The sequence below is a fragment of the Oncorhynchus mykiss genome, chromosome 19 (assembly GCF_013265735.2).
Source record: "Oncorhynchus mykiss isolate Arlee chromosome 19, USDA_OmykA_1.1, whole genome shotgun sequence".
Taxonomy (NCBI): domain Eukaryota; kingdom Metazoa; phylum Chordata; class Actinopteri; order Salmoniformes; family Salmonidae; genus Oncorhynchus; species Oncorhynchus mykiss.
Window position 1 is genome coordinate 37899766 of NC_048583.1, and position 22882 is coordinate 37922647.

General features: G+C 41.8%; 1 protein-coding gene across 6 annotated transcripts in view; it reads right to left on the reverse strand.

The window, feature by feature from the left end:
- The window catches only part of LOC110497761 (fermitin family homolog 2), an 81904-nt gene extending 65105 nt beyond the window's left edge, over positions 1-16799 (reverse strand). For all 6 annotated transcript variants that reach the window (XM_021574112.2, XM_021574111.2, XM_021574108.2 and 3 more), the window contains exons 1-2: positions 16345-16799; positions 15449-15606 (exon numbers count right to left, since the gene is read on the reverse strand). In XM_021574112.2, the coding sequence (XP_021429787.1) occupies positions 15449-15605 (157 nt within the window). In that variant the 5' untranslated portion in view covers position 15606; positions 16345-16799. The remainder of the gene's footprint in view (positions 1-15448; positions 15607-16344) is intronic.
- Positions 16800-22882: the final 6083 nt, after the last annotated feature.

Genomic DNA, 22882 nt, shown 5'->3' on the forward strand with positions numbered 1-22882 from the left:
ATATCAATGCAACAAACCAAAACAAATCTAACTTTGCAAGATTGAGTATGTGATTTTGTTGTAGGCAGAGCCAGAGCTCAAAGGAGTCTAATTCTATTGGCTGGGGTAGCCCACGAGAGGCTTTTCAGATAAACACAGGTTGATATTCTTTGCTAGTTAGCGATTTATTAGCCCAGTTTTAGATAAGTATAGGTCAGCAATGGGGAGTCACTGCTTTCTACAAGAGAACAAAAGGTGAAGGCTACATTTCAAGCTGTCTTTGAAAAGACAGTCAGGTAAAAAGCTTAATGTCTTAAAGGGGTAGTGTTGTATTTTGAGACAATGTGTTGAAAATAAGCCAATAGGCAGAGGGGTAGCCTATATTGTCTAATTCGCTGTATGGTAATAATTACTTTTATTTTGTAAAGTGGTTTCTTGCATCATACAGCACAATACAGTTTACTCACCTATTTGGCCCATGGCTTAATCATCAATTAACACCAAGCCATTCATAATTTAAAAACGTTATAAAAAATAAAAAAAAGTCTCATGCAATGTTGGCCTGCATTGAACGCCACATATTGGCTACTGTAGGCGATATCATAGAAATCAAAAGCTAGTTTCACAAGCCAATGCTAACTAGCGTTAGTGCAAGGACTGGAAGTCTATGGTATCTGCTGGCGGCAATTTGGACAGCAAGTGTGCATCGTCTCAATGCTTATTTTAGCCAAAACCCTTTCCCTCAAATGATCACTATCAGACACACACACACAAGAGCAAGTGGCCACTCAACTGCAGTAGCTTGAACTTCATTTCCCCCGAGCAGTCATACTGAAATAGGATCATATTCTGCATTGTGAATTCACATGGAACTTTATCAATCTTCCTTATAGTTTAACAGAAAAACGCAAAAACTAATTTGCGGTTTAAAGTGGTGACAAACTGTGGCATGCATGTAAAATGGCATTACATGGTGTTGCAGTGTGAGATGCTACTGTGAAATATTGCGTTCAGCCTGGGGACGCACAATCCAGAGCTATTTTGTAAATATCCATGTAGATCAGAAAAGGCTTTGGTGAAAAGATTGGAGCAAAGCACACAGGAAAACTTATGGTAAGACTAGGAGAGATCTTTAGATATTGACTGAAGAGTTCTGATAAAACTTCGTCACCCCTCAAGATAGATAGTTTTCCAAGACCACATTTCCTGAGCTCGGTCCTCAGGATCCCAAGGGATGCACGTTTTGTTTTTTGCCCTAGCACTACTCAGCTGATTCAAATGATCAAAGCTTGATGATTAGTTGATTATTTCAAATCAGCTGTGTAGTGCTAGGGCAAAAACCAAAACATGCACCCCTTGTGGTCCCGAGGACAGAGTTTGGGAAACCCTGGTCTAAGATTTAGAAACCTGGAATATTTTGAGCAAAGTAGGGCTGTAGATTTAGAGTCTCGTATAAATCTTCCCTCAATAAAGGATGCATTTTGAAGTATTTCTAGAAAGCCGAAGAGTACATCAACAACACATACAATAAACAACAAACAGCTGATGACTGGAATAGATCTATTCTTACCATCTCCCTCTGGAGTTTCTTTTGTACTAATGCTGTACCACATTCAAACCTTATTTCTAAATGTGTCTCTATTTTAACCTTAGAATTACACTTCTGAAGAGCAGGCCAGAGTTGCCAATAACCAATCAGAGTGTTCTGTAATAGTGTATCATGCACTAACATGAAATATACATATGGTATAGCCTTTGTATCCCTTTTCTCAGACGCTGAAGTTTCTAATGCTTTCTGATCATGACTATAAGGGATCCGGCTTTTTTATTTTTGCATTTTAGCTAACTCTAACCCTTTTCCTAACCTTAACCTAATTCTCCTAACCTGCTTCGGAAAGTCAAAACTGACTAAATTTTGTTTCTTTCTAGCCATGAACATGAAATCTAGTGTAAACCAGATGGGAGGCAAAGGAAGACGAAGAAGTGAATGAGTTTGATGGCGAGGGAAGACTAAGTTAATTAATAATGTTTTTGGCGACAATCAGCTTTAAATTCAGCATATTTTGCAGTAAGTACTAGGATAGTGAATTAATCTGTAAACTAGCAAGGAAACTTAGCCTATAATTAAAGCTGGAAGCTACCGGTATCGTCTTGCATTGGAAAAAAAAAAAAAAAAAAGAGTTCTAGCCTGTCTGGACATTGTTTTGCGAAAAGTAAGGAACAGTTGACATTTCTACATGCAGTGTTATATTATTCAAGTGTTAACTTCTGTGCAGCATGAGTGGCGACTGGGGAGCTAATGCAGCCCAGACAGTTCTAGCAGTGAATTAAGTGGAGAAGGCTCGATGTGCTATAATGGGGCTGCACTGATAGACGGACAGACTTGATCCTCTCAATCACATGACAGTTGACAGAAGTCCTCAGACACAGAATAAAAATATTCCAAAACGTGCATCATGATGTTTTCAAAAAGGCACTAAGGTCACACAGAAAAAGATTATCCTGAATACAGAGAGAAGGGAACAGTTCTTGATCTCTGCCATCTTTGGAAACATTTTGCATTTAGATTTAGTCTCGATATGGGCAATTCAAGACAATTTGGGGCAAATCCAATACAACACATTACTGGGTACCACTCTCCATATTTTCAAGCATAGGGGTTGCTTGCATCATGTTATGGGCATGCCTGTAATCATTAAACTCCTCAGTCCTTTTCAGGATAAAAAAAAATAAAATCTACTTTAAGCACAGGCAAAATCCTAGAGGAAATGCTGGTTCAGTCTGCTTTCCACCAGACACGGAGATTAATTAACCTAAAACACAAGGCCAAATCTATACTGGAGTTGTTTACCAAGAAGACAGTGAAGGTTCCAGAGTGGCCGAGTTACAGTTTTGACTTAAATCTGCTTAAAAATCTATGCCAAGCAATAAACAATCAATTTGGCAGAGCTTGAATAATGTTTGAAAGAATAATGGGCACAATCCAGGTGTGGAAAGCTCGTAGAGACAAATCTCTGCCACGGGTGATTCTAACATGTATCGACTCAGGGGTTTTTACAAATGTTAGCACTTCGACAGAATATTTTGTGTAGATCGTTGAAAAAAAACAAATACATTTTAATCCCACTTTGTAACCCAACAAAATGTGGAGAAAGTCAAGAGGTGTGAACATGTTCTGAAGACAGGCCTCCAGACAGAAAAGACAGGCCATTGGACAGTTTTAATCCTGAAGATTTTATTGCCAGGCACACTAATCCTTCCTCTGGGACACCAGCTAAAAAGACCCCGTCAGGAGGTCCAACAGGACCAGGTCAGGAGGACAGACAGACACGTTCCAGTTAAAGGCCCTAGCTACTGTCCATGGTTAAGCATGCTCCTGATGCTACTAGATGCTAGCACAGAGCCCATGCTCAGCATTCAGCCAGGCAGCAACTTGTGGATTAGAGGTGGAGCTAGGAGTATCCTGGAGGATTTCCCTCACAGGCTCACCCAGGCTTTCCCCAAAGATGCAATGTGTGTTATGGTGAAGGAGAATCAGTGTAGAAGACCCATGAGCTACCTGAGTCCCAGGATAAGCTCAGAGCTAGGGTTAGAGCTGAGAGAAACACAGACCGAGAGAGAAATAGGGAGAGAGAGAGACGGACCAAGAGGTCCATTCGGTAATTACAATAAGCATTGGAAGAAAAAACACCCAATATAAAATCTACATACAGAATTCTGCAGATATCCTAAATAAAGTACAAAATAATGCATGCAGAGCGGAACGCGGAAGATTACCTTTAAATGTAAATATAAAAGAGAAGGACACCAACATTTTGGCACCATTTGAAATTAAGCACCAAAACAATTGGAAACCCAAAACAACCCTAATATAATCCAAACACATGGGGAAATTAATCATTGTTACAGAAATGAAAACCTATTTGAGAAAATGAAACAAAAACACAGAATTAACTAAATTGCTATTTTTCCCTCAAAAGAGAATACAAATTAGCAGAATATCTCTACTCTCTGACACAAAACAGAGAGATTCTCACCATGTACAGGCTCAGACCACTAATTGGCTATAAGAAAGGGAATCCCAAAAAGGAGTGTCTGTGGTCACGGCACAACAGAGGAGGTGGAGACAGAAATGCACTTTTTCCTCTACTGTGAGAAATCCTCCCAAATATCCCAAACAATTCCCAACTTCTGTTAATTTACTAAATAGCCCTGTGGTTAGAGTGTTGGACTGGTAAGACAAAGGTTGCAAGATCGAATCCCGAGCTGACAAGATAAACATCTTTTGTTCTGCCCCTGAACACGGCTGTTCTGGGGCAGAACCCACTGTTCCTAGGCCGTCATTGAAAATAAGAATTTGTTCTTAACTGACTTGCGTAGTTAAATAAAAGTCCAAATAAAACTACATTGCTTATTGGGAAACACAAGCAACAGTACACCGTGGCTAACTATTTGACCATAGTTATTGATCAAAACCTTGACAAAGTACAGGCTCAGTGAGCACAGCCTTGCCATTGAGAAGGGTAGATGCAGGAAAGGCTGTGCAACCATTGCACAACAGCAGAACTCGAGACAGAGCTGCATTTCCTGACAAAATGTCAAAAATATAAAACAATTAGAGTGTAATTTCCCCAAATTTGAAACCCTTATTCAAGGTTTCAAAGACCTCTGATGAGAGTAGACTAACCGTCCTGTTGGGGGAGGACGCAGAGAGCTGTGGGTTGGCAGCACACTACATTGCTGCCTGACATAAGATGAGGGACAGTGTCTGACAGACCAATCAACCTACACATGTCCTTTACTGTATGCTTATTGTATGGTTATTTTGACCCTTGGTTATTGTTACTGTTCCTTTGTTAACAATTTTGATTCTTATTATTTTCATATTGTAAATATCCAAAGCAAGCTTTGGCAATATGTACATTGCTACGTCATGCCAATAAAGCAAATTGAGAGAGCGAGCGAGACAGCGAGACAGGTTCGTAAGTGGAGAGGTCTGGCCTTACCTACTGAACATGACCCCTAGGATTTACTGAGAGTCGGGCCTGTCTCAGAGAGATGGGGGTGATGGAGAGATCTGTTGCTGTGGGGGTTATTAGATAACAAAACAAGAGGCTCACTCACTCCAGAAGACATCCATACATCCCCAAAGGCATCGGCGATGGGAGATCTGCCATACTCACGGACAATCCATCATGCTAATGTGATATCCCCCCAATCTCTGACCAGTATAATTTTCAGAGAAATCATAACCTTGCTTCGCTCACACCCACCTTCGCAAAAGTATCAAAACCCCCATAGCCTTGGCCGCCATCTCGAAAGTAGGCCTAGCTCTTTCCAATAGGCCCTAGGTTTCCTAAAAGAGATTAAATGAGGATAGAGGGGGAGGAGACAGGGTTTTGGAATGGAACTTAGGCTAGGCACCAAAACAAAAACAATATCAGTTTACTCCATTGACCCACAGGTGCTTGGTGTTTCTCCGACAATGTGGCCGGCAGACAGCTTCCTCCTTGGGCGTAAGGACAGAAGACAGCCAAGCCACCAAGCAGCACTGGGAGAGGACAGAGGTCGGGGACAACAAAAACAACAGTATCAGATTCCAAAAGGAGGAGCCATGAAAGGCCTATCCACTGCACGTTTGAGTTGCCAAACATAATTAAAAGTGGTCTATTGTCCCCGGGGGGGCAATTCATTTTTCAGCACGTAGTAAAAACACATTGAACACATTACAATAATTACACAAAAACACAATAAATACAGCAATGTACACAGCTAACTGTACTACTACAGCTTATTGAGAAAGTAGCTGGATTTTTAACAGCAAGCAGAACGGTCCAAGAACCGGCAATTTGCTAGCTTAAGGGAGGGAGAGAAGGGAACAGTTCTTGATCTCTGCCATCTTTGGAAACATTTTGCATTTAGATTTAGTCTCGATATGGGCAATTCAAGACCATTTGTAGTGTCGTGCTCAGCTTTTGACAAGGTGGTGGTTGTGCAACATTTTTGTGATTGTGGGAGTAGACCACCACCTCTTGGGGATGGTGGAGGCCGCAAAGTGTGTGTGTGTGTGGCGGGGGGGGGATTTGGAGACTAAATCCCAGCAGGATCTTGCTACTGTAACAGGAAAGCTCTGGGCAGGCCAGGGTTGCTACTTAGCCTAACTACTTCCTGTATGATAGATTAGAGCAGAGTTGGGCTATCGCCTGGCTCAGTCAGGCCATCTCTCCCTCTATGGTTGTGAAGGATTCTGACCAATGGACAAGGCTGCTTCACAGTCACGACTCAATCCATGTGCTACCTCTGATTTGTCATGGCAACACGATAGGGAAGATGAAGCATGAACAGCTAACAATGCGGGATATTTGAGACATTTCCTGCTCTTTAGGGAGAAAGGGAGACCATCTGATCATCTTTCTCTTTGTAGGCAGCAAAGACCCTTATTCCAAACCAAAGACAATTCTGGGAAGGCTCTGCATCCGTCCAGAAAGCCCCTAAACACAAGGAGAGTGGAGGGGAGGTTAAGAAGCAAAATTACACAGGAAGTCACATCCTGTGATAAATCGCATCCGTTTCCTCACAAACCCCCTGTCCGTGCCATTGTCAAACACAGACCAGCTTTCTCTGGGGCCTCATTATAAACATTGCATACCCACAAAATACAGTTGAATTCAGAAGTTTACATACACCTTAGCCAACTACATTTAAACTCAGTTTCACAATTACTGACATTTTATCCTAGTAAAATGTCCCCGTCTTAGGTCAGTTAGGATCACCACTTTATTTTAATAATGTGAAATGTCAGAATAATAGTAGAAAGATTTATTTCAGCTTTTATTTCTTTCATCACATTCGCAGTGGGTCAGAAGTTTACATACACTCAATTAGTATTTGGTAGCATTGCCTTTAAATTGTTTAACTTGGGTCAAACGTTTCAGGTAGCCTTCCACAAGCTTCCCACAATAGGTTGGGTGATTTTTGGCCCATTCCACCTAACAAAGCTGGTGTAACTGAGTCAGGTTTGTAGGCCTCCTTGCACAAACACGCTTTTTCAGTTCTGCCCACAAATTTTCTATAGGATTGAGGTCAGGGCTTTGTGATGGCCACTCCAATACCTTGACTTTGTTGTCCTTAAGCCATTTTGCCACAACTTTGGAAGTATGCTTGGGGTCATTGTCCATTTGGAAGACCCATTTGCGACCAAGCTTTAACTTGCTGACTGATCTCTTGAGATATTGCTTCAATATATCCACATCATTTTCCTCCCTCATGATGCCATCTATTTTGTGAAGTGCAACAGTCCTTCCTGCAGCAAAGCACCCCCACAACATGATGCTGCCACCACCCCGCTTCACAGTTGTGATGGTGTTCTTCGGCTTGCAGGCTTCCCCTTTATCATCCAAACATAACGATGGTCATTATGGCAAAACAGTTCTAGACCAGAGGATATTTCTCCAAAAAAGTACAATCTTTGTCCCCATGTGCAGTTGCAAACCATAGTCTGGCTTTTTTATAGCAGTTTTGGAGCAGTGGTTTCTTCCTTGCTGAACAGCCTTTCAGGTTATTTCGATAAAGGACTCATTTTACTGTGGATATAGATACTTTTGTAGCCGTTTCCTCCAGCATCTTCACAAGGTCCTTTGCTGTTGTTCTGGGAATGATTTGCACTTGTCGCACCAAAGTACGTTAATCTCTAGGAGACAGAACTGAGCGGTATGGCGGCTGCGTGGTCCCATGTTATTTATACTTGTGTACTATTGTTTGTACAGATGAACGTGGTACCGTCAGGCGTTTGGAAATTGCTCCCAAAGATGAACCAGAATTGTGAAGGTTTACCATTTTTTTCCTGAGGTCTTGGCTGATTTCTTTTGATTTTCCCATGATGTCAAGCAAAGAGGCACTGTGTTTGAAGGTAGGCCTTGAAATACATCCACAGGTACACCTCCAATTGACTCAAAATATGTCAATTAGCCTATCAGAAGCTTCTAAAGCCATTACATAATTTTCTGGAATTTTCCAAGCTGTTTAAAATGCAGAGTGAACTTAGTGTATGTAAACTTCTGATCCACTGGAACTGTGATACAGTGAAATAATCTGTCTAAACAATTTCTTGCACAAAGTAGATGTCCTAACCGACTTGCCAAAACAAGACATTTGTGGAGTGGTTGAAAAACAAGTTAATGACTCCAACCTATGTGTATGTAAACTTCAACTCTATACATGCGCCAGTTCATTGCCTTGTGCAAATGTATTTGACATTTTGCAGGATGAAATCTCAAGATGCACCATTTCATTTTCAAGTGTACACTTTTTCCAGCAATGAGGAGTTCATATTCCCCAAGTAGCCATACAACAAATTAGCACACACATCTCATTTAATTGGGCCTATTATATAGGCTAATATCATTTCAAGTGTTTGCTCTATACATCCGAAAGGGAGCACAGTTGACAACACAGTAGAATTTAACAGGCTACCACTGTAAAATGGCCTACTGTTGTTTTAAAAAAAAATCTGAGTAGACAATGTTTCAGAATTCAGGGACAGTGCAGCATATTTAGGTTTGGGAAACAGTAAATGCAAAACATTGAATTCAAACAATCCGTTTACAGGTCCACAACAATTTGCTATTGTTTTTGTCTTTCAGAAACAGCCAGCTACAGCAAATGACACAAGAAAACATTCTGCCAACACCTCCAAAGGCATTTGATCATGTTTGCAATTGCCATTTCCTTTAGACAGCCTACCGTCTTGGCCTAATTCCAATACTTCCAAAGTATACAGCAAATAAGGGCGTTATTGTCACCATAAAAAAGGTGAATAATGGGCGTTATTCATGCAGAGTTATAATGCTCGTTCACAGTTTTTCTGATTTATAACGGGAGACGTGTATGTATGGCGTGTGCCAAGTTTATGAATCTCAATATTTTTGTGCATGCAGTCTTTTCAGAAACAGAGCATGCAGACATTTAGTTTAAAAATGTACCCAACGTTTATAAATGAAGCACCGAATTGGACAGGTTTGTCAGGGGGGAAACTGTCCAAAACACAACAACGTAATAGACCACTCAAACCTCCCATTCTGATTGGAGTACTGGGAAAACCTAGTCACCGCTTTTTAAAGGAAATGTCAGTTGGTTAAGGCCAATACATCTCAAATCGCTAACTAACGCCCCCATACTACAAACATACCCAGGCAGACCTTTGCTCCCACATTCAAATCCAAAATAAATACATCCGACTTTTAAATAGTGTCTACTCATTAAAAAGACATCAAAATAAAAAAAAGGGCAAAGAGGGCAACTACTTTGACATTGCATACATGGCTTATAAATACCCCCCCACCCAAAAAAAAGTTCAGGGCCCAGGCTCCTCATACGCAATATATTTTCCAAGAAGGGAGTAGTCGATGGCAGGAACAGAGAAAGAAAGTGAACCAAAGACGGAAAGAAAAAAGAGAGGGTTAGAGCTGAAGCAGGCAGCAGGAGGTATTGGAATGACGGCACTGCAGTGTCCACATGCCAAACCCTGGAAGTCATTTCCTGCTCCCCAGAATACTTTTATGGAATTCTAGAGCAGTGGCTCACATCATACACATCCCCTCTACCCCCCCCCCCCCCCTCATCCCCACCTCCCTTCTACCCCCCCCCCCCTCCCTTCAACCCCCCCCACCTCCCTTCTACCCCCCCCCCCCCCCCTCATCCCCACCTCCCCTTCCTCTGAACCAGCCCTGCGCCACTCTATCCCTTACAACACAGCTCTAGGATCAGCTTAACCCCCTCGAATACTAGCCATATGCATTAGAAAGAGGAAGGGAAAACAAAATATGTCTAGGTGCAGTTGAATCCTACTCCCCTCTCCTCCAAGCTTTCCACCTCCCTCAGAAATCACTCAGAGTACTGTGTATTGTTAAAGGAACTTCCTCACAACCCCTAAATCGAATGTTTGGCTTTTCTAACAAACCCTATTCCTGGAACTCTGATACACAACCCAAATACATTGTGCAGGAGAAATCTACAGTGTGTTTACATACACTAAGAAATGCCCACACTTGTCTATATGAAAAGGTCCCACAGTTGACAGTGCATGTCAGAGCAAAAACCAAGCCATGAGGTCGAAGGAATTGTCCGTAGCGCTCCGAGACAAGATTGTGTTGAGGCACAGATCTGGGGAAGGGTACCAAAAAAATGTCTGCAGGATTGAAGGTCCCCAAGAACACAGTGGCCTCCATCATTCTTAAATGGAATGAGACTGGAACCACCAAGACTATTCCTCGAGCAGCCCGCCCAGCCAAATTGAGCAATCGGGATTGAAGGGCCTTGGTACGGGAGGTGACCAAGAACTGATGGTCATGCTGACAGAGCTCCTCTGTGGAGATGGGAGAACCTTCCTGACAGACAACCATCTCTGCAGCACTCCAATCAGGCCGTTATGGTCGAGTGGCCAGATGAAAGCCACTCCTCAGTAAAAGGAACGGCAGCCCGCTTGGAGTTTGCCAAAAGGCACCTAAAGACTCTCAGACCATGGGAAACAAGATTCTCTGGTATGATGAAACCAAGATTGAACTCTTTGGCCTGAATGCCAAGTGTCACAGCTGGAAGAAACCTGTCACCATCCCTATAGTGAAGCATGGTGGTGGCACAAATCATGCTGTTGGGATGTTTTTCAACGACAGGGACTGGGCGACTAGTCAGGATTGAGGGAAAGATGAACGGAGCAAAGTACAGAGAGATCCTTAAAGTCCTGAGCGCTCTGGAGCAGGTTCAGGGACAAAGGTTCACCTTCTAATAGGACAACGACTCTAAGCACACACCCAAGACAAAACGCGGGACTCAGAATGTCCTTGAGTGGTCCAGCCAGAGCCAGGACTTGAACCCAATCGAACATCTCTGGAGAGACCTGAAAATAGCTGTGCAGCTATGCTGCCCATCCAACCTGACAGAGCTTGAAAGGATCTGCAGAGACAAATGGGAGAAACTCCCCAAATACCTGTGTGCCTAGCTTAAAGGGTCATACCCAAGAAGACGAGGCTATAATCACTGCCAAAAGGTGCTTCAACAAAGTATTGAGGAAAGGGTCTGAATACTTACAGTACCAGTCAAAAGTTTGGACACACCTACTCATTCAAGGTTTTTTTTTATTTTTGTTTTTACTATTTTCTACATTGTAGAATAGTGACAACGTCAAAACTATCACACATGGAATCATGTAATAACCAAAGTGTTAAAGTCTAAATATATTTTAAATTTGAAATTCTTCAAAGTAGCCTCCATTTGCCTTGATGAAAGCGTTGCACACTCTTGGCATTCTCTCAATCAGCTCCACCTGTAATTATTTTCCAACAGTCTTTAAGGTGGTCCCACATATGCTGAGTACTTGTTTTCTGATTTTCCTTCAATCTGCGATCCAACTCATCCCAAACCATCTCAACTAGGTTGAGGTCGGGTGATTGTGGAGACCAGGTCATCTGATGCAGCACTCCTTCACTCTCCTTGGTTAAATAGCCCTTACACAGCCTGGAGGTGTGTTGGGTCATTGTCCTGTTAAAAAACAAACGAAGTTTAAACCAGATGGGATTGCAGGATGCTGTGGTACCCATGCTGATTAAGTGTGCCTTGAATTCTAAATAAAATCACAAACAGTGTAACCAACATAGCACCCCCACACCTCCTCCTCACTTCCCAGTGGGAACCTCACATGCGGAGATCATCTGTTCACCTACTCGGAGTCTCACAAAGACACAGCAATTGGAATCAAAAATCTCAAATTTGGTCTCATCGGATCAAAGGACAGATTTCCACTGGTCTGATGTATATTGCACATGTTTCTTGGCCCAGACAAGTCTCATCTTATTATTGGTGTCCTTTAGTGGTGGTTTCTTTGCAGCAATTCAACCATGAAGGCCTGATACGCAGTCTCCTCTGAACAGTTGATGTTGAGATGTGTCTGTTACTTGAACTCTGTGAAGCATTTATTGGGCTGCAATTTCTGAGGCTGGTAACTCGAATGAACTTATCCTCTGCAGCAGAGGTAACTCTGGGTCTTCCTTTCCTGTGGCGGTCCTCATGAGAGCTCATCATCATCATAGCGCTTGATAGTTTTTGCAACTGCACTTGAAGAAGCTTTCAAAGTTCTTGAAATTTTCCAGATTGGCTGACCTTTTTAACGTAATGATGGACTGTTGTTTCTCTTTGCTTATTTGAGCTGTTCTTGCCATAATATGGACTTGGTCTTTTACCGAGTGGGTCTATCTTCTGTATCCCACTCCTACCTTGTCATGACAACTGATTGGCTCAAACGCATTAAGGAAAGAAATTCCAGAAATGAACTTTATAGACACGAATGTCTTGGGCGTGGCGTAGCATTTGGACTGAGCAAGGAGTCTGTGACCACGGCTGGCAAGCGAGCTGCGTCACATATGCCAAAAATAACATTGCGGGACTGTGGTTGGGTTCTAGACCAGTTCTTGCGGGAGCTGGTGGGAGTCGGACAGAAAGCCAGCGGGAGCTGGTGGGAGTCGGACAGAAAGCCAGCGGGAGCGGTATGAAAAGCTGCGGGATGAAGAAATCCGTCCCTCACAGACCTCTAGATGGAGGCGATGTCTGGTGTTGAAATGTTCTCAGGATGTGGCAAACGATGGTTTACGGTGTGAAACTGAGCAGCTCATGGTTGAGTGTAAAATCAAGTTGGACCAAGTTGGACAATTAGTGCAACTCATTAACCCGAAGTTGATCGTGAACCATAATCTAATAGAAGTTCTACAGATAAAGCTAGACTTTCTACAATGGTTTATATAATACAGTATGACAAATGTTCTATCTTCATCAAATAAAGCTGACTGCTAATGTTGTTATGTTGGATGTTTGTTTCCCCTTCTTCGATTCCAACAGAAAGCTTTCAAAGGAAGCACTCTATTACTCTGTTATTTTTCAATGTCCAAAGCCAGCAGACACAAACAAGTGAAGTAGTGAGTGAGGGGGCAATCAGAGGGGGGGTGATCAATTATGCAGCCTTAAATACAGCTCTCCTCTCTGCAGGCTGAAGGAGAATGAAGGCTGTAATCAATAGCAAAGTGCTTTCCTGGCATTTCAGTTTAATCCATCATCCTGGAGCTCCTGCTCCCCATCTGAGACTCAGAGATAGGAGGAAGACCAGTGCTTATAGAAGGAGATGGAGGGCTGAGGGATAAGACATAGAACACACACACACGGACAGCACTCGCAAATGGACATGAACAGCACACACACGGACATGCATGATGCAGACATGCCACGGCCCACTATATATCAAAACAAACACAATAAATAAGACAACTGCTGGTAAAAAAAAAACAAGTGCTGTGCTTTGAATAATAACTGTGAACAATAGCTGTGAAACCATCATGAGAGGTCCTGGGATCTTAATTTAGTATGTGTGTGTGTGACACAATGCAGTGTAAGGCATGCCAAAGATTGTCCCACAAACAGAAACACAAGGACGTCCTTTGTGTCTGTGACAGAGGACATGCATGCCAGAAGTGTGTGGCACCTAAGTGTCCCCCAGCATGTGTGCGTGTGTTCACTACCTTCAAAAAGTGCCCTACAAAAGAGCCTGCATACTACAAGACAACTATAGGACTCGCATCGCATCCAACCAAACAGCGAATCCATGTGTACATGTAACTAGAGCACTTGAGAACAGTTCAGAGGGGTCTGTTCTGAACTATTCAACAATGTCACGAGTGAGAAAGGTGGGTGGACTTTGAGGCATGAAAGCAGGTCACTTACAGTTGGGGAAAAGCACAAAGAGGTGGTGCCTACACCAGTGTCACATGAGAGGGGAGGGGGATGCCCATGTCGGTTTCATCATGTGAGGGTCCCATGCTCCCACTCAAGTTCAAAGCCAACCTGTTGATTTCCACCCAAAACTCTGATCATACTTGATCATCACATTGATGCAACTGACTAACCGGTTTCTCTGTTGGTCATAGGTACAGTATTCCGAGCAACAGGCCAATGTACTGTACCTGAAAAAGGTAGTGAGTAGTGGTGACTGGAGTGACTAGTCATGTGTGAAGTCTACAGAGGGGCTGGGTTAATGATTACAATCAAAAACAACCTGACTAAACCTATTTTAATGTGAAAACAATCAACCAACCAGTAAACTGTGGGGAGTGTTTTAGGACAGCCATGGCAGCTACTTAAACTTCTCAACCCTCACGTGAGTGTAATCAAAACAAATAATAGTTTAAGAAGTCAATATGACTGGAGTGACTAGTAACTAGTTAGCCCAGCGGCAGTGCTTTTACTGTAATCAAGAGATAATGAAGACACTGGTGATGTTGCCAATGGGGAGTCTTGTGTGCGTCTCCTCACATACAAACTAGGCCTACTCCACTCACATAGTGTTGTTTTGGTTCAGTGTGACCAGAACAACCACCAGTCATGGTCAGCCGAACCAAGCTATTCTAATCCATGGCCATCAAACCACTGGAATCTACTGGCGATAACTCAAAAGACCAACAGGTAGCCAGAGGTAGTCAGGACCATGCATAATATGATTCCTGCAGACTGAGAAAAGTACCATGAACACACAACCTATTGACTAATATTAAGAGCAGTGAAAGAGTTCAATATTTCAACAAGCTGGACAACCCCCTTCAAACACACACACCCTTGTCCTGGAACAAAGAATCCAGGCCATCAGAAGAGTGAGGATTGCATACACAGCTTCATACAACCACACACATTCATGTCTTCCCACATGGTGCAGCAGCAATGAAGATTATGAGCCTGGTTTAAATGCAGCACAGACGACCACAGGGAACAAAGGCCCCAATTATCCTGAGCTTTAACAGGAGGGCTAAACAGGGAAACGGGCAGGCCAGGGAATAAAACTTTGTGCAATGGAGGAAAGTTGGGTATTCAGGCACATTCGACATGCTGTCAAGACCCAAACTGCACTGCCACCATGACCCTTTTCCACCATGAAACAACCGTGTGTCCATATAAAACATTACTGGCTAGATAGATTCTGAATTCCCACTTAAGCCAATACAGTAGCCCGATCTTTCATACATGTCACTCACTGGTTACAGGTTGCTATTATCTGTTAATGTGTTTACCGGAACTGGCATTCCAGTGGTCCGTTGAGTAACAATGTTTCAAACAAAGATATTTACTGTTCCACAAATATGACAAGGTAACTGCCATAGAGAACCCATCTGCAGATGGGAGGTAAAGGGGCTAAAGAACATTGCCTCATGACCAACTATGGCCTTCCTCCTCCTTAGTCAACCACAGAAGGAAAACAAATGTTGAATAGAAGCATAAAACAACGTGGGGAAATAAAAATCATTGACATAAATCAAAAGGGACAAAACATTATTTATATTCCAAAAGGTTTGAATGATATGGGACATAAAAACAGAACATTTAGGCACATTTTCAGCAGATCTGTACTAAAAGGAGTGTGACACCATTAAACATCTCTCACCGAGTTTCTCCGCGAGTTTGAGCATGACCCCACCAACGTGGATCTCGCCAGTGACCCTCAAAGACACATCCCTGTGGAGGTCTGTCACGTGCATCTTCAGTTCCCACGTCCCGTCGGCATAGCAGCCATCGGGCATCCGTATACCGTCCAGCGCCATCCTGACACAAATCATAACAATTAGGAAAAATTGCCCAATATTAAACATTGTTCCATTCAACTGGTAGGAAAAATGCAAACCTGTTACCCTGGTGCGTGCCATAGGCTACATTCATTTAGTTTGTCATATGCAGGCTGAAAGTGACTTGAGGACGCACAGGACCCTCACCACCATAGCCGATCAGTGTTAGTGTTTTGATTTGGGAAAATGTTGCGCTTCCATAACTTCAACAGTGTCTTTCCTTGAATCTAAGTCAAATGTATAAGTTATCTTATAAGCCATTTGAAGAATGCTTGTGATATCACTATGCTTGTTTGGAATTAACAGAGGACGCAGTCAATTATTCAATAACCAAATGAGAACAAAGGGTAGGCTTCAGGCCTAGTTATGGCAAACAATAACACTTCCCATTTGTGTGTTCACCTGCTTTTTCTAACGGTAAAGAGAGCCATTCAAAATATGAAGTTGATTACGTAAGCAGCCCCATGCAAGAACTCCTGAGCACACAATATGGTCAACCAGTAAAACATGCCCATAAATTAACTAAATTAAGTTTCATGAAGTAAAAAGGAAGTTAAAACACATGAATCCTCATTTATTTACCAGATATAACCAGTCTTTTATGCGCAGTAGGTGTACAAAACTCAATTCCTAGCAGCAGAGTGAGCAAAATACTGACTAGGCTACATTTATTGCGAGCTGGGAGGACGAACATTTAAATCAGTTTGTGTCCACTCACCTTCTCAAATACACCAAGCCAAATCCAAAAAGCCACTAAAACTTCAGAGGATTCGATAGTCAACACGTTTTTTTCTTCTAAATCCTGTATCTAGGTCTGTTCAAAGAGAAAATCCCAAAGAACTCGTCCAAGTGAAGTATCCCAAAGGGTCTCCTCAGGCTTCAGCTAATGGAGTCCAGCCGTCTCTTTTTCGCCCTCCCTCTTTCCACCAGATAACGTCACTCATTGCTCCAGCTCCAATCCGTCTTTTCCTTTCAAATAGTGCAGCAGGGACTCTCTCCCAGCACGATCAGTGCTATCTGGGATCCTTGGAACGTCCCTATGCCACTGAAGTTTAAATATAAAATGGTAAGGGTAGGAGTTAAGGTTAGGGTAGGGACGCCCCAAGGAATCCGGATAGCACGACCCGACCGGTCATCGCCCCTGCTCCTACTATACTTTCTTTATCAGTCATTGGAAGGGAAATGTTACAATGTGACGCGGGAAATTACGCACAATGTAATTTATCATTTTTATTACGATCGGGTCCTTTTCTCGCGGGTATTTTTTGCCTCTAGGCTTTGAGTTTCAATTATTTCCCCAAATACAAACTCTTATTTAGAAATACATTGTCTGTCGTTTTATTCCATGCTTTCATTCATAACTGACTAATTTGAGGAAATGTCAACAGTTTGGTAGGGAATAACAAGGGCATATCCGCTGCTGCATGCCTTTTATGGAAATAGTACGGAGCTTGCGGTGGTACATCCGGTGACCGCTATGGGGCCTACAGAATTGCACACAATTACTCATTTAAAAAACACGTTCTAAAGTCCCATCCAACTATCAAATCCAGAGACGGAGCCCACTGGTCTAAAATACAATGTTGCACTATGTCGCTCTCACTGTAAATATGTTACAAAGTGTCCAGTGTCCAGTCTTAAATACGATTTGGATATGCCTAGCTACTGCTCATTAATTTGAATTAATAAGGTGTAATGGCAAAATTTAGATTTCCGCCTAAATAGGCATACCCAAAAGTAACTGCTATTAATGTGTAATTACATTATTCTGACATGCAAACATTTGGAAAGAAGACATCTGGGAGACTATGAGGAAAGGATCAGAAGATAGATAGGAGTTACATAGCTTAGAATACACAAGATCAAGCACACACAAAATAACATTTTTTAATTTCATTTTGAAAGTCATCTTTTATTGACAAGCTATACGTGAATTATTGATGACTAGAGCTGGAAACACATCAGATGGCTTCCACACCGTGAACAATATCAGAAAAAAAATTAGAATGATAGACCTACAACAAGAAATGGGCAGCTGTTTTAGTAAGTGGTGTCAAGTGTGGTCACGGGACGTTTCCAAATGTCCCTAAACCTCTCCAAAGGGGCATATGTCTGTAAATGAGATAATTCCAGTGCTATTACATATTTGCAATCCCTAAATATTATTTGTTCTGTATAAAAACACAATTTATACCATATCAACCTCACGGGTGTTATGGGTATCCAGGGTACATTCAAGTGTCCTTTCAATCTCTCCAAAGTGTCCGAATGTGGTAATTGCACTTTTTTTTGCACACTGGATGTTAAAAGGTTCTAGCCCTTGCTTTGTCCCACCCAGGTCAACTGCATAGCCCTGGAAAGCATATTTCATTGACTACAATACTGTCAATGTGCCAAAGTAGCCACTACCGTGGAATGGATGCCTACAGCGCATAAGAGGGCAACGTCATATTTTGATGCGCAAAGATATATAGTCACTCGGTGGACATTCGATGTTGCCACTAAGTGATACACCAATAACATTGGTAATATGCTAGATCTGTTCCTACGAGCCTCAGGATTAATTTGATACCTCCCCTGTAGCTATTGCTCAAACACAGACTAAATCCAAGTTTACTGTACCTTGTATGATGTAGATAACGTAGCATAAAATAAACATTTTTACTCTCGGGACTGGTGATCAATAACGGTAGGTCACAGGCAGACAAATACAATATCCTCATGATCTGTGGAGTCCCGGCTTTCGGTGAGTATCAACGTAGTCAGTGTTTATTTAGTTTATGCTTCACAACGAAAACCGAAATGTAGGTAGCAATCATCTTGAAATGAGGTCATCGGCTCAGCCTGCCCTTATACATTTGTTTGCCCATATGTGGTAGTAAATCACAACAAAGATTTGAAGGCACCGATCAATAGCCAAGATACTCAGCTTTCCGCAGAAACCCTGCTTTTGCAGATGGGGAGGGCTACCGTTCTCATACCAGAATGAATTGTATAAAAAAAATATCTAATAGGGTCCCCAAATATGGGGAATATACATTTAAGAGGTTTTGAATAAAATGTAAACTGTTTATCATAACAGGCATTGTATTTGTTTTCCTGAAATTATGTTCTACCCTCTCCTCTTATCAGACTGACATGTTCTGTGCATTATTTTTCTTGAAGCATAGCTAAATCAAATAAAGAGAGAAACTCTCGCCCCTGTATTTTCATTTCTGATACATCATTCCAAGACCAACATGAGTGTATTGTACACCGTGGGCCTACAGTTTGAGTCTTTATCCTAAATGATGAGAAGATTAACAGGCAAGAGTAATGGACGATTGAAGGGCAGAAGAATCAACCCCCTATTGAAATAAAACCCTGTTGAGTCTGTATGGATACCTAGCTGTTAGTCATTATAAACAAAATAAATCACATATCAATGTGTGGAATTTGTGTTTTTCTATCCACACACTGACTCCACCACTCTAGAGAATGACATATTTATCCAAACTACTTGTTGATGTGCATTCAAAGCCATAGACAGACAAATGGCTAGTTTGGCAAAGATTGAGTTGGTATCCTTTTTTCCCCCATTGCATCTGCTCTTCTGCACAGCAGCATGCACTCCTGCTCCAAGTGGTCAGGGGCAAGGCATGAATCATCTGTGTTTCTGGCTCTCCTCTAGTGTTCTGCTCTTACTAGCTCCAGCAAAGGAATTTGGGCCTCAGACTATGGTCTGCATCAAAGCGATTTATAACCTCTCTCCTGCTGCTCTGAACCCCTAGTCAGAGTCTGGCAGCCAACCCATTGCCTTTTATAGGCTCTGTTTAATTGCAGAGTAAACATTTGGAATCAGATGCAGCGCAGCCAGGAGTGGGGACTGGTGCTGCAGAGCAGGAGATAGTACTCTCTTATACTAACTGTACTGTCTGCGTCAGGTTTCTCTGTACAATGTCTGACTTTCACACCACTGGTCTAGTGTCGTTCTTGAATTGTGGTGGCATTTACGTCCCTTGCTTTTGTAAACATGAAAAACCCTTTCAAATGATTAATAGTTAAAACAGTTGAATATACACAAAAACGTGTATCAAAGATATAACCGTTACATTTTTTTTTTAAACCTTTATTTAAGTCAGTTAAGAACATTCTTATTTACAATGACAGCCTACCGGGGAACTGCCTTGTTCAGGGGCAGAATGGCAGATTTTTTACCTTGGCAGCTCAGGGATTCGATCCAGCAACCTTTCGGTTACTGGCCCAAAGCTCTAACCACTAGACGCACAACCGTCATACCGCAAAACTTTCTATTTATGCATTTTTAAAGTACTTAGTGTAAGCGTATTGGCTTGTCCCAGTAGTGATATAGTAGTGACAAGTTTGGGAATTTAAAGAACCCTAAAATGTCTCACTGGTGTTACCATAATCAGTGTTACTACTCCTACGGGTGGCACACTGATATCATAATGGTAAACATGATTTAAAGTCATTAAGCTGCCATATTAGTTGATTTAGACAGGAAGACATAACCAAATACAAATATAGAAAAAAAGTTACATTTTTCAAAAATGCCATGCCCAAATGCCAAAGCAATTCAGGAACGACCCGTCACAAAAATAATCTCAATCAAATCCAGACAGTCAATTACTGATGTGGAACTTGTACTGTATCCTCTAATGAAGTTCACAACAGTGTCTGTAATCAAGTGGATATGGCAGTGTCCAATGGAAATGTGTAACTTTGTACTTAAATGACACAATCCTGGCAAACAGTCCTAGTAATGGACATAAGCATTCAGCTAGAAAGTATATTACAGCGTTATAGCATGGTGTACAGACAGTCTTAATATTCACTGCCAAAGTATTTGCATGTGATTTAACTAGGAGTTAGTACTGGACAAACTAAATGAAGGGTTGATCAAGTACATCACTCTATAAATCCTTTGTAATAGCTCAGATATACAGACCACCACAGGGCTGATCAGTAACAACTGACTCATGCTAATTCTTGCCTCATTGTTAGTGGAGAGAGGAAATGGACTTGGGAGAGGTCTCTGATGACCAGATGGTCAACGGGAGCCATTGATTTAGAGGAACTCATGGGGAGGATTGCCATCTTGTGGCCAAACCTAGAACCAATGGTATTGCCAGGTTTTTTTGCCATAGGTATTGCAGTCCAGTGTTTGTTGCATTCACTTAACTTTTAACTAATCCCAACTCTGCTTTACAGATATTGTTTAAGTGCACTTGGATTCAACTACTGTACCAATCTAGATACATAAAAAGTGTTACCCAATATCTTCAATCACACAAAGCTCTATTCATAAACTATCAATCAGCTATTGTGGTGTGGTTGGAAAGTCTGTGCAGTGCAGAGGAAAGAATTTGATCTAAGGTTCAAAGAAAACAAATAGCAGTATAGTGCTCCAACAGAACCTGGAAACTAGCGAATCGTTCCTGCTTAATATTTTGACAATATCTTCCTCCCTCAGCCTCGTCCCAGACCCCCCTCCCACACATTTTAGCACTTCTCATTCAGACAGACAAGACAGTCCAGAGGTCAGTACAGACCTTCCTCTCAGATATCATCATCATCATTGGGACATGACAGAACAACTTTAAAAAGAAGCAGATGGGAGAGTACAGAATAAAATAAGAAAAATGTTTTAATAAAATAAAATGTTTTGGATGGCAGTTTGATTACAGGCATGGTGGGTTATTGAACAGCTCTAGGGAGTCACTTTTCCAGCAGAAAGTAACAGTCTTACTGAAAAAGGTTGAGTTCATACAGTCGACTCAAGACAATGCAGACATTCCAAGATGGTACTTCTCATTCTGTGGACATAATCTGAAAGGCGAGAGCTCTGGGGCATATCATTAGGTGGAAATTGTTTTGTAATAGGAAAACAAGGCGGTACTATCAGAACTTATCTAATAAGAACACTGACGTCTATATTTCATCCCAAACATACTGTATTCTCTACAGTGTGCCCTACTGAACACAACCGGTTTGACAGATGATCCCTTAGGGTTCAAAGGTGAACCAAAGCTCTCAAACTGTGGGCGACTCTGTGATAGACCAGCTAGCTACTGTACTTTGACTTCCCTGTGGCTTCACTAAATGCTCAGAGCTGAGCTGGTCAGACAATATAACAGACATATCCCTGAGGTTTGTGAAACCTCCCTGACAAGAGAGTCCCATGACCATTATCAAAACAGAACAAAAAACAGAATGTGCACATCAAACTATTTAAACTAATTTCTTCAGCCAATATATTTCCGAACACAGTTGACATTCGGTGCTTGCCTGTATTTGAATAAGGTTCACCTTGTGATAGCTGGCCTGATGTATCGGAACTTTAACCAACCACAATTATGATAGCCCCCTCCAACCATCATTCTAAACCCCATACCCAGCAGGTATCATTTTAGCATGCAGAGACATCAGTTAAACTGTCCTTGACCAGTATACTTAAAACAACATGTTGGGGAGTGTTCAAACCCTTCATAAGAGAGAATTAGTTGCATGACTGCCCAATATGGAAACAACTTGATTTAAATGGCAGAAAAGAGGCATAGTCTTTCACCTCCGTCAGACATTTAACAGAAACACACAAAAGCAATAAGATCCATGTCTAAAGCGCTCTTGTGACATTTATAGCCATTGAGAATGTGTATCCACCATCAACATTCATTCTGAACAACTCCAAGTCATTTTCCCTTACTGCCCATGACATCAAGAGTTATCTGGTCCTCTTCAAGGCAGCCTGGTCTGAGTCCACTTGATTTGAGTCACAAAATAGGCCCCAATAACATGCACGCCACTCTTCTGCAATGATCCCAAATGAGCACATTCAAAATAAAAACTAAAAGAAATCCATTGTGTGGATTACTAGACCCCAGCCCTTAGCAAGAGTGTGTGCTATACATATTATTAGACAATTAATTAGACTGTTATTCAGATAACAAAGCATAGGACATACAGGGAACGCTACAATAACAATGTGCAGTGAGCAGCACACACAAACACACAAGTTAATTTGAGGTTAGTTCCATTTCATCATCCCGCATCTTATTGCAAAAAACGGTTTATTTAAAAACATGCCTTGTGTTTTTTTTTTAGATGATGAGCAGCCAGTGCCAGACCATTTTAATGCAGCTTTAGGATTTCAAACATCTGTTGGCAACACTGCAATAACCCAGATGAGACACATTTACATTTAAAATGACCAGATGGGATGCAAAGTGATTCAGGCATCATGTTTCTCTTTCTGA